Below are 11,774 nucleotides of genomic sequence, written 5' to 3'. Positions count from 1 at the left end.
GGCCAGTTAGCCATCACCCCAACTTGCTGATAGGCCAACAACTTACACGCTGATTGGCCAGCTGGTTGGCACCCCAACATGCTGATTGGTCAGCACCCCAACATGCTGATAGGCTGGCACCTAACATGCTGATTGGCCAGTTAGCCATCACCCCAACATGCTGATTGGTCAGCACCCCAACATGCTGATTTGCCAGCTGGCTGGCACCCCAAACATGCTGATTGGCCAGTTAGCGATCACCCCGACATGCTGATTGGTCAACACCCCGACATGCTGATTGGCCAGTTAGCCATCACCTCAACATGCTGATTGGTCAACACCCCGACATGCTGATTGGCCAGCTGGCTGGCACCCCAAACATTCTGATTGGCCAGTTAGCCATCACCCCAACATGCTGATTGGCCAGTTAGCCATCACCCCGACATGCTGATTGGTCAACACCCCAACATGCTGATTGGCCAGCTGGCTGGCACCCCAAACATGCTGATTGGCCAGTTAGCGATCACCCCGACATGCTGATTGGTCAACACCCCGACATGCTGATTGGCCAGTTAGCCATCACCCCAACATGCTGATTGGCCAGCTGGCTGGCACCCCAAACATGCTGATTGGCCAGTCAGCCACCACCCCGACATGCGATTGGCTGCCACAGGCACTGACCTCGCGCCACTGGCGGCTGCCGGGGCGCTGGGTGTACAGCACGCACACTGCGGGCACAGGGTGGGTCAGGGGCGCCGGGGCCCCCCCCCGCCCCCCGCCCCGGCACACCTCACGCGGGGTCCGACTTGGAGAAGGTGTCCTTGTCCAGGAGCTGCCTGCGGGGACGGGGCGCGGGTGAGCGTGAGTGTGAGTGCACGGCTGCGCACGCCAGGCTGTGCTCCGTGCTGGGGTGTCACTGGGAGTGGCCACGTGTCGGGACGTGCAAAGCCACGTGCTGCACGCTGGGCATCTGCGTGTGCACGGCTGCACATGCTTGGCAGCGGTATGTGCACGGCCACGTGTTGGTGTGTCAGTGTGCACAGCCACGTGTCAAGTGTGCACGGCCGCGTGTTGGTGTGCACGGCTGTGTGTGGGTATGCACAGCCAGGTGACAGTGTGTTGGTGTGCACAGCCGCATGTTAGTGTGCACAGCCATGTGTCGGTGTGTCAGTGTGCACGGCCACGTGTCAAGTGTGCACAGCCGCATGTAGGTACGCACAGCCAGGTGACAGCATGCACAGCCAGGTGACAGTGTGTCGGTGTGCACAGCCATGTGTCGGTGTGCACAGCTGCAGGTCAGTGTGTCACTGTGCACAGCTGCGTGCTGGTGTGCACAGCCATGTGCCCCTTTATGTCAGCGTGCACAGCCAGGTGACAGAGTGCACAGCCAGGTGTCGGTGTGTCAGTGTGCACAGCCGGGTGACAGTGTCTGTGCACAGCCATGTGTCAGTCTGCACAGCCAGGTGTTGTGTCGGTGTGCACAGCTGTATGCCGGTGTGCAACAGCCGTGTGCCGGTGTGTCGCTGTGCACAGCCAGGTGACAGGGTGTGCACAGCCACGTGTGCCCCGTGCTGTGCGTTTGGGTGTGCGCGGCTGTACATGCCCTGTGCCGCATGTTGGGGTGCACAGATGGGGGGGTGTCGGGGGGGGGGGGCACAGCCGGGGGGTGTGTGTGTGTAAGGGGGCACAGCCATGGGGGGGGGATGGTGCTGGGGGGCACAGCCATGGGGGGGGGGGTGTGTCACAGCCGGGGGTGGTGTGGTGGTGGGCACAGCCACGGGGGTGTGTGCTGGGGACACACAGCCATGGGGGTGTGTGTCGGGGGAGCACAGCCGTGGGGGGTGTCGGGGGCAGCGTCCCATCCCCCCGCGCAGCGCTGCCCACCCGGGCCCCTGCCCGCTGCCCGGTGGAGTGGGAGGAAAATAGGTCAGAGCGGCCGCAGGCAGCGCGGCCGGGGGGGCACCCAGTGCTGCGGGGGGGGGGGGGGGGGGGGGGGGGCGGAGGTTCAGCTGCCCACGCCGGGGGGGGTCGGTGGCATGTCACCCGCCCCAGCCCCCCCTCCCGGTCCCCCAGCACCCACAAAGGAAGCTCCCTGCACCTACCCCCCCCCAGCCCCCCAAGCTGGCACCCGCATTAGGGCAGTACCACCCCAGCTCCCCCAGTACCTCCCACTGCCCCCACCGAGTGCCCCCTGTGCCCCCCCCACTCCCCCCCAGCAACTGCCTCCTCTTTCCCAGTGCCTCCCAGTGCTCCCTGTTCCCCCAGTATCCTACAATACTGACTGCCCACCACTCCCTCAGTGCACTCCACTGCCTCCCAGTATCCTGCAACACCAATTCCCCCCCAACTCCCCGCTGTCTCCCAGTGCCTCCCAATATCCTACAACGCCGACTGCCCCCACTCCCCAGTGCCTCCCAGTAGCCTACACCACCAACTGACCCTCCCCTCCCCATAGCCTCCCAGTATACTACAATGTCGACTTCCTGCTGCTCCCCACTGCATCCCAGTGCTTCCCAGTACCTACGACACTGACTGCCCCCCCGCTTCCCCCCGCTCCCCAGAGCCTCCCAGCACCTGCAACACCGACTGCCTGCCGCTCCCCAGTGCGTCCCAGTGCCTCCCAGTGTCTACAACGCCGACTGCCCGCCGCTCCCCCCCACTCCCCAGTGCATCCCAGTGTCTCCCAGCGCCTGCAACGCCGACTGCCCGCCGCTCCCCCCCCACTCCCCAGTGCATCCCAGTCCCACCCAGTATCTCACCACCTACTGCCCGCTGGTCCCCCCCACTCCCCAGTGCATCCCAGTATCGACAACATCGACTGCCCGCCGCTTCTCCCCACTCCCCGACGCATCCCAGTGCCTCCCAGTACCTACAACGCCGCCCGCCCGCCGCTCCCCCCCACTCTCCAGTGCCTCCCAGCACCTACAACGCCGACTGTCCCCTGCTCCCCAGTGCGTCCCAGTGCGTCCCAGTATCTACAACGCCGACTGCCCGCCGCTCCCCCACACTCCCCAGTGCCTCCCAGTATCTACAACCTACTGCCGCTGCTCCCCCCCCCACTCCCCAGTGCCTCCCAGTACCTACAACACCGACTGCTCGCTGCTCCCCCACACTCCCCAGTGCATCCCAGCGCTTCCCAGTACCTACAACGCCGACTGCCCGCCGCTCCCCCCCACTCCCCAGCGCATCCCAGTGCCTCCCAGCAGCTACAACGCTGCCCGCCTGCCGCTCCCCAGTGCATCCCAGTGCTTCCCAGTACCTACAACGCCGACTGCTCGCTGCTCCCCCCCGCTCCCCCAGTGCCCGCCGAGCCCCGCCGAGCCCGGTACCTGCAGGACACCGTCAGCTCCACCCGGGTGGCCGGGACGGGGCCGGCGCCGCTGCCCGGCTCCGGGGCGCCCAGGCCCGCCATGCCCCGGGCTGCGCCGCTGCCCCGCTCCGCCGCCCCCGCGCCCCGGCCCGGCCCCGCCCCGCGCCCAGGGGCTGCCCCGGGGGTTCCTGCGGCCCCGCCCCCAGGGTCCCGCCCCCAGGGTCCCGCCCACGCCCCGCCCACGCCCCCCGGCATCGCCCCCGGTACCGGCCCCCGGCATCACCCCCGGGTCCGGATCCCCGGCATCGCCCCCATCCCCCCGGTACCGCCCCCGGGTCCCCTCGCGGATCCCCGGCATCAGCCGCGGACCCCTGGTACCGCCCCCCGGCATCACCTGCAGACCCCCGGTCCCGGCCCCCGGTCCTCCCGCGGACCCCCGGCATCGCCCACGGACCCCTGGTACCGCCCCACAGCATCGCCCACGGAACCGCACCCGGGTCCCCCCACGGCCCCCCGTACCGCCCCCCAGCATCGCCCCCACGTCCCCCCACACTGCCCCCCAGCATCGCCCCCGGGTCCCCCCACAGCCCCCCATACCGCCCCCCAGCATCGCCCCCGGGTCCCCCCCACAGCCCCCCACACTGCCCCCCAGCATCGCCCCCGGGTCCCCCCCACAGCCCCCCATACCGCCCCCCAGCATCGCCCCCGCGTCCCCCCACAGGTCCCCCCATACCGCCCCCCAGCGTTGCCCCTGGGTCCCCCCACGGATCCCCGGCATCGCCCCCAGCCCCCCAGTACTGCCTCCGGCCGCCTGGTACCCGTGTCTTGGCATCACCCCCGTCATCACCCCCAGCCCCCCGGCATCACCCCTGAACCCCTGGCATTCCCCCGAGCCCTCCCCCGGCATCACCCGGGGGCTCCTGGGACCCCCAGTACCCCCCTGGGACCCCCTCAGTGCCATGGGACCCCTCTGGGTACCACCTGCTCCCCAGGGAGAGTCCCCAGTGCCCCCTTAGCCAGCCCCTCCAGTGCCCCCATGGCCCCAGCACCCGCAGACCCAGGGTCCCCCAGTGCACCCAGTTCCCCACTGCCCTCGGCGTGCCCCAGTAGCTCCCAGTGCCACCCCTGCACCACCCCCAGTATCACCCGGTGGCTCCCAGTCCAGTCCTGCATCCTGCCCTGGCACCTCCCAGTCCAGTCCGTAGTGCTCCCAGTGCCTTGGCCATGAGGATGAGGGGCCACTGGGGTGGGGCTGTACTGGGGACACTGGGCAGACTGGAAGCCAGACTGGAGCCCCCAGGACTGCTGCAGCCCAGGCATTACTGTAGGTCCTACAGAAACAGCCAAGGGGCCTGGGGGGGCTCTGGGGCCCCTGAAGCGGGGGGTACCCAGTGCCAGAGAGGGGACACACACACTGCGTGTTGGCATGGGGACCCCCTGTGCATGGGGACCCCTGTGCCAGTCCGGGGGTCCCCAGCACTGCATGGGGGGGTGTCACCCCCTCAAAGCCCAGTGAACTAGTGGGCCTGTGATGGGGGGCATCCCTGGGGTCCCAGGACACTTTTTTGGGGGGGGGCATGGCGGAAAGGGCAGCACCCCTTGCCCTCCCCAGAGCTGGGGTGGGGGGTCAGTTGGGGTCCCCTGTCCCCCCCAACTCTAGCCTCACAGCAGCCGAGGCCAGCGCTGTGCCCCAAGGGCTGGGGGGCGGGGGGGGCACCATGCCCAGCTGCTGCCTGCAGAGACACGATCCCAGGGAGCAGGGGGGCAGCCCCCCAAGCCCCTTTGCAGGGGGGCACACACAACCACGACGGGGCCACCTCCTCCATCACAGCCCCCCTAAAAAAAAAATCCCACCACACGGGGTGTCACCACCGCGTCCCACCGCTTTTATTACAACCAAGCGCTACAAACCGGAGGCTGGAGGCGGGGGGGAGGGGGCATAGAGCACAACCCCCCCCACCCGCCCCCGCAGCCCCCCTACCCTGAAGGAAAAGCCTTGATGACCTTGACGTCGTCCAGGGGCCGGTCCTGGGCGTTGGTCTCCACCATGGCCAGGCGGCCCAGCACCCCCATGCCCTGGCAGACCCTCCCGAAGATGCTGTGCTTCCCGTCCAGCCACTTGCGCCGGGCCCAGCGTCAGGAAGAACTGGCTGCCGTTGGTGTCTGGCCCCGCGTTGGCCATGGCCAGGATGCCGGCACCTGAGATGGATGGAGGGATGGTGTTACTGGTCTGGTCTGGGGGCCCTGGGGGTCTGGGGTGGGGTGGCCTGGTATGATGGGAGATAACGCCACCCCACAGGTAGGGTGCTGGGGAATATGGGGACATGGCACCCCGCAGACAGGGTTCTGAGGGACATGCTACCCCGTGGCCAAGGTCCTGGCAACACGGGGGACACGCCACCCCATGGCCAGGGTTCTGAGGGACATGGCACCCCGCAGACAGGGTTCTGAGGGACATGCTACCCCGTGGCCAAGGTCCTGGCAACACGGGGGACACGCCACCCCATGGCCAAGGTTCTGAGGGACATGGCACCCTGCAGACAGGGTTCTGAGGGACATGCCACCCCATGGCCAGGGTTCTGAGGGGACATGCCACCCCGCAGACAGGGTTCTGAGGGACATGCCATACCATGGCCAAGGTCCTGGCAACATGGGGGACACGCCATCCCATGGGCAAGGTCCTGGTATCATGGGGGACACACCACCCCATGGCCAAGGCTCTGAGGGACATGCCACCCCATGGCCAGGGTTCTGGGGGATATGGGAGACATGGCACCCCCATGGCCAAGGTCCTGGTATCATGGGGGACACGCCACCCCATGGCCAAGGTTCTGAGGGACATGCCACCCCCGCAGACAGGGTTCTGAGGGACATGCCATACCATGGCCAAGGTCCTGGCAACACGGGGGACACGCCGTCCCATGGCCAAGGTTCTGAGGGACACACCACCCCATGGCCAGGGTTCTGAGGGACATGCCACCCTACAGCCAAGGTGTCACAGGGGACATGCCACCCCATGGCCAAGGCCCTGACAACATGGGAGACATGGCACCCCATGGCCAAGGTCCTGGTATCATGGGGGACACGGCACCCCATGGATGTGGTCTTAGGGAACATGGGGAACATGCCACCATGGCCAGGGTCTTAGTGGACACGGGAGACATGGCACCCCATGGCCAAGGTCTTGACAACACAGGGGACATGCCACCCCATGGCCAGGCTCCTGGGGGATATGTCACCCCAAGGCCAAGGTCCTGGTATCTTGGGGGACATGGCACCCCATGGATGGGGTCTTAGCGGACATGGAGGACATGCCACCCCATAGCCAGGCTCCTGGTATCATGGGAGACATGGAACCCCACGGATGGGGTCCTGGGGGCCACGCCACCCCACACGTGGTGTTGGTGACAGTTCCCACTCACCGGTGAACTTCAGCTCGGGGTGCAGCTCGTCCTCAAACTGCTTGCCGTAGATGGAGGCACCGCCGCGGCCTGGGGAGGGGACGAGGGGGGGCTCAGCCGGGACCCCCCAGCAGGGCAGGGGCCGCGGCGAGGGGGTGTCTCTCACCGGTGCCGGTGGGGTCCCCCCCCTGCACCATGAAGTCCTTGATGACGCGGTGGAACTTGGTGCCGTTGTAGTAGCCGCGGCGGCAGAGCTCGGCGAAGTTCTTGCAGGTGCGGGGGGCGTGTTTCCAGTACAGCTCCAGCACCAGCGGCCCCATCCTGCACCACACCAGCACCGGCACCGGGGGGTCACCCCATGGTGCCCCTCACAGGGGCTCAGACCGGCCCGGCCCGGGGGGACGTGGGGCTGGCAGGGATTGGGAAGGGGCAACCGGGACTGGCTGGCACTGGGGATAAGGGGGGTAGCTGGTACTGGGCGGGGGGGGGGCGGAACCGGGACTGGCTGGCACTGGGGAATAAGGGGGGCTAGCTGGTACTGGGCGGGGGGGGGCGGAACCGGGACTGGCTGGTACTGGGGGAGGGCAATCGGGACTGGCTGGTACTGGGGGATGATGGGGGATGACCAGTACTGGAGGGGGGCAACCAGGACTGGCTGGTACTGGGGGGATAACGGGGGCTGACCAGTACTGGAGGGGGGCAACCAGGACTGGCTGGTACTGGGGGATAACGGGGGCTGGCCGGTACTGGGAGGCACTGGGGGCTTCCCAGCACCCAGGGAGGCTGGGAGCTGTCTGGGACTGGGGCCATGGGACACCGGGGGCTGTCCGGTACCGGGAGACTGGGGGCTAACGGACACCGGGGGGGCACCTGGGGCTGCGCGGTACCGGGGGGCCGGGCCGAGGGGGCGGGAGGGGCCGCCCGCTGCCGGTACCGGGGAGGGCGGCCCCGCCCCTTACGTGGTCTCCATGGAGACGGTGGGCGGCTGCCAGGAGTCGGGCGGGACGGCGGCCATGCTGCTGCTGCCGCTGCTGCTGCCGCTGCTGCCGCTGCCGCCGCCGCCGCTGCTGGTGCTGCTGCGGGCGGAAGGGCCCCGCGCCTCCGCGCGCTTCCGGGGACACGCCCCTTCCGGCGGCGACCAATAGGAGAGCGCGGTTGGCGGGGCGGGGGCGAGGAGGCGGGCCAATCCGCGCGGCAGGCGGGCGCGCCGCTATTGTGACGCAGGGGAGGGGGAATTCGAACGAGGCCACGCCCTCTCCGCTGGGCCACGCCCCCTCCGCGCGCGCGGCGAGCGGGAGCCGGGGGCGGGCGGCGGTGAGCGGGGGGGGGCGCCAGGAGCGGAGCGGGGCCAACCGGGAGCGGGGGCGGGCGGCGGTGAGCGGGGGCGGGCACCGGGAGCTTGGGGGGGGCACCGGGACCCCCGCGATGGCGGAGGAGGGAGCGGAGACCCTGCGGTGGGGGCTGGGGAGTCCTCCGGAGGTGGGGGCGGGGCCGGGGCCCCCCAGTGCGGGGATGGGGTCCTCTGGGGATCGGGGTGCGGGGCTGGGACCCCCCGATGCAGGACCGGGACCCCCCGGTGGGGGCTGGGACCCCTCAGGATCGGGGTGCTGGGCTGGGACCCCCCGGTGTGGGGCTGGGACCCCTCAGGATCGGGCTGCGGGGCTGGGACCCCCCGGTGTGGGGCTGGGACCCCTCAGGATCGGGGTGTGGGGCTGGGACCCCTCGGTGTGGGGCCGGGACCCCCCAGGATCGGGGTGTGGAGATGGGACCCCCCGGTGGGGGCTGGGATACCCCGGTGGGGGGCTGGGACCCCCCAGGATCGGGGTGTGGAGATGGGACCCCCCGGTGGGGGCTGGGACCCCCCAGGATCGGGGTGTGGAGATGGGACCCCCCGATGTGGGGTTGGGACCCCTCAGGATCAGGGTGCGGGGCTGGGACCCCCAGGATCGGGGTGCTGGGCTGCGACCCCTCGGTGTGGGGCTGGGGGTTCCCCGGGTGGGGGGCACGGGGGTCCCCACATCTGGCCCCTCAGCCGTGCCCGCGCCAGCGGTGCCGTCCCCGGCAGCACAAAGCCCGACTGTGCTGGCACTGGCAGTGCTGTCCCCGGGCGCTGGCCGGTGCCACCCGGCTGCCCCACTGGGGCTTGAGGACACAGGGTGGGGGGTTGTGGGGACACGGGTGGGGGTCATGGGTGACAGGCGGGTGTCGTGGGTCACCCTCAGCTCGCCCCCAGGCAGCCCCTGCGCTGGCACCGTGGGCCGAGGCGGAGGCGATGGCGGAGGAGCGAGGTATGGCAGTGCCAGCGCCGCGGCCCCCCATGTGCCCCCCGCGCTGGGGGGCCGGGGCTCACCCGCATGTCCCCCCAGATGTCCGCTTTGTCACCGAGGAGAGCTTCGACTTCGGGCTCCTGTCCCCTTCTGACAGGTGAGGGGGGGGACAACCCACCCCATGGATGGGGTCCTGGCATCGTGGGGGACATGCCACCCCATGGATGGGGTCCTGCAGGACATGCCACCCCATAGACAGGGTTAAGGGGGACATGGGGGACCTGTCACCCTGTAGCCAAGGTTTTGGGGGACATGGGGGGACAAGCCACCCCATGGATGGGGTCCTGGGGTATGTGGCGCCCTACAGCAGGGACACTGGGGATGTGCCACCCCATGAACAGGGTCCCAGGGGACAGTTGGGATGTGCCACCCCATGAATAGGGCCCTGAAGGACATGGGGTAGCACGTCCCCCATGAACAGGGTCCTAGGGGACACGGCACCCCATGGCCAAGGCCCTGACAACACGGGGGACATGCCACCCCATGGCCAGGCTCCTGGGGGGATATGGCACCCCATGGCCAAGGTTCTGATATCTTGGGGGACATGGCACCCCATGGATGGGGTCTTAGGGGACATGTGGGACGTGGCACGCCACAGCCAAGGTCCTGACAACATGGGGGACATGCCACCCCATGGCCATGGTCCCGAGGGATGTCAGCCCCATGGCCAGCCTCCTTGGGACATGCCACCCCATGGCCAGGCTCCTGGGGGATATGGCACCCCATGGCCAAGGCCCTGGCATCATGGAGGACGTGGCACCCCATTGCCAGCACCCTAGAGGACACGGGGGATGTGCCACCCCACGAAGAGGGCCCTGGGGGACATGGGGGTTGTGCCATCCTGTGGCTGGTGTTCTGGGTGGCACGGGGCAGGGGGGACATGCCACCTCCTGGCCATGGTGGCAGATGACACGGGGCGGGGGGGGGGGCGCTCAGGGGGCCAGGTAGGGCTGACGCTGCCCTTCATCCTGCAGCCAGGAGGAAGAGGAGGATGAGGGTGAGGCGGGGGCGCGGGCCGGGGGGGGCAGCGGGCGCTGGAGCCCCCTGCACGGTGCCCGGCTGGAGGAGATGGTGCGGGAGGCCACACGCCTGGCAGCGCAGCTGGAGCAATGTCACCTGTCCCCCTCGGCACGCCACGGCCCCCGCAGCCCCCGCCGCGAGACCTTTGTGGTGAAGGACAGCCCGGTGCGGGCACTGCTGCCCACCGTGGAGCCGCGGGGACCCCCCCCGGCCACCACCCGGCCCCCCGCCAAGCCCCGGGGTGCCCCCACTGCCACCACCATCCCCAGCACCCGGAAGGTAGGTGGCACCTCGGGGGGGTCCCAGTATGGCCCCACACGCTGTTCCCACCAGGGCTGAAGTTCTGGACACCCCCCCACTCCCCAAAACCCGTCTTGGGGTGGGGGACACCGAGTGCCACCTGCATGTCCCCAGTGCCCCCCCACCCCAGCACTGGGCGGCCACCGACCAGTGTCCCTGTGTGTCCCCTCTCTGCTTCCAGGTGTCACCCAGCTGTCACCCCACAGCGGTGCCCAAGGGACCCCCCGGGGCCAGGGTGCCCCCCCCCAACCGGCTGGGCCCCCCTCGGCCTTGCCCTGCCCAGGGGCAGGGGGCTGCAGCCCGGGGCAAGTCAGAGCCCCTCCAGGTGGGGACAGCAGGTACCGGCTCTGCGCGGGGATGGGGACAACATGGGCATCTCCGCCGTGGGGCACCCGCGCCATGGGGACCCGCACCCCACCAGGGTCCCAGCACCCTGGGCCAAGTGGGTGCCAAAGCCACCCCCAAGCCCCACCGCGGGGTGGGGGTCTGGGTGCCCCCGCCGTGCCCCCACGTGCCCTTCTCTCCCCAGGCCAGCCAAAGGTGAGGGGGGGCGCTGCCCCCTGCCCCCCCGCCACCCGCCAGCCCCGCACCAGGGCCACCACCGTCCCCGTCCCCTCCAGCCGCCCCCCTGCCCCCAGCGCCATCCCCAGGGCACCTGGACGGACCCTGGCGGGGGGGGCTGCACCGGGTGGGAGGGCACCCGCGGCCAGAGGTAAGGATGGGTGCTGCTGGTGGGGCCGGGGGGGCAGGGGCTTGCTCCCCCCCCCGTGCCTCAGTTTCCCCTGCCCCATGGCTGCTCTCCCCATTGCAGGTGTGGGGGCGGCACGGGCAGCCCCCCCGGCCACTGGCTCGGGGTGCAAACCCGGACCTGCCCCCAGCCGCCTCCGCCCCCCCAGGAAGACGGCGATGAGCAGCACCCCGAGGTGACACCCCCCCCACCCCCGGAGGAGCTCGGGGTGCCTGTTCACCCCCCATCCTGGTGCATGGGTGAGGAAGGGGGGATCTGGGGAAACTGAGGCACGGAGGGGTGGGGAGCACAGAACAGGCCCCCCCCAGGAATGAGGCAGAGGCGCAGGTTGGATTTTGCTTTAATTACAAAAGGTCACATCAGCAGTAGGAAACCCCCCCCTCGCCCCTCCCAGCAACCAGGGGTCCCCCACCCCCCCCCCCCGCAAACACCCTCTGCTGGGTGCCACCTGCCCCTGGGTACCACCGCCTGAGCCTCACCCTTGGGCAGGGGGCAAAGTACTGGGGGGGTCCACACATCCCTGCACCCTACAACTGATTCCCCCTCCCACTATGTGCCCCCCCCCAGCTCCCCACCTGGGGGGGGTTGGCACCATGGAGGAGGGGGGATCATATATCCTTTTTTTTGTATTTTTCATGTATTTTTTAAATAAAACCCTTCACCGGGCATGGGGGCTGTGGATGATGCTG

General features: G+C 69.4%; 2 protein-coding genes and 1 long non-coding RNA gene across 8 annotated transcripts in view; 1 reads left to right on the top strand and 2 right to left on the bottom strand.

Annotated features, from left to right (window-relative positions):
* LOC129737489 (uncharacterized) overlaps positions 1-3,425 on the bottom strand; it is a 5,825-nt gene extending 2,400 nt beyond the window's left edge. Inside the window, exon 1 of the long non-coding RNA XR_008735401.1 lies at positions 3,309-3,425. This is a non-coding gene — a long non-coding RNA (uncharacterized LOC129737489). The remainder of the gene's footprint in view (positions 1-3,308) is intronic.
* A 1,729-nt stretch (positions 3,426-5,154) lies between these two features.
* On the bottom strand, positions 5,155-7,802 carry PPIL1 (peptidylprolyl isomerase like 1). Its single transcript, XM_055728060.1, is given in 5 exon segments — positions 5,155-5,407; positions 5,409-5,488; positions 6,712-6,780; positions 6,857-7,011; positions 7,650-7,802. Coding segments are annotated over 5 exon segments (501 nt in total). The 5' UTR covers positions 7,706-7,802; the 3' UTR covers positions 5,155-5,266.
* Positions 7,803-7,956: 154 nt separating this feature from the next.
* PSRC1 (proline and serine rich coiled-coil 1) lies at positions 7,957-11,753 on the top strand. 6 transcript variants are annotated; one of them, XM_055728369.1, is made up of 7 exons: positions 7,957-8,004; positions 8,924-8,978; positions 9,057-9,114; positions 9,992-10,316; positions 10,519-10,675; positions 10,867-11,049; positions 11,149-11,753. In XM_055728369.1, the coding sequence occupies exons 2-7, from the start codon at positions 8,963-8,965 to the stop codon at positions 11,262-11,264; spliced, it is 855 nt and encodes a 284-aa protein (XP_055584344.1). In that variant the 5' UTR covers positions 7,957-8,004; positions 8,924-8,962; the 3' UTR covers positions 11,265-11,753. The 6 variants fall into 6 exon arrangements, with proteins under 6 accessions (XP_055584344.1, XP_055584343.1, XP_055584340.1 ...); XM_055728368.1 differs by having other exon boundaries at positions 7,965-8,064; XM_055728370.1 differs by having other exon boundaries at positions 7,986-8,064; positions 8,913-8,978.
* Positions 11,754-11,774: the final 21 nt, after the last annotated feature.

This window comes from Falco cherrug, chromosome 16 (assembly GCF_023634085.1).
Source record: "Falco cherrug isolate bFalChe1 chromosome 16, bFalChe1.pri, whole genome shotgun sequence".
NCBI classification, from domain to species: Eukaryota; Metazoa; Chordata; class Aves; order Falconiformes; family Falconidae; genus Falco; species Falco cherrug.
Note: the sequence above shows the minus strand (reverse complement) of the source record. Positions and strands in the feature narration are given on the sequence as shown.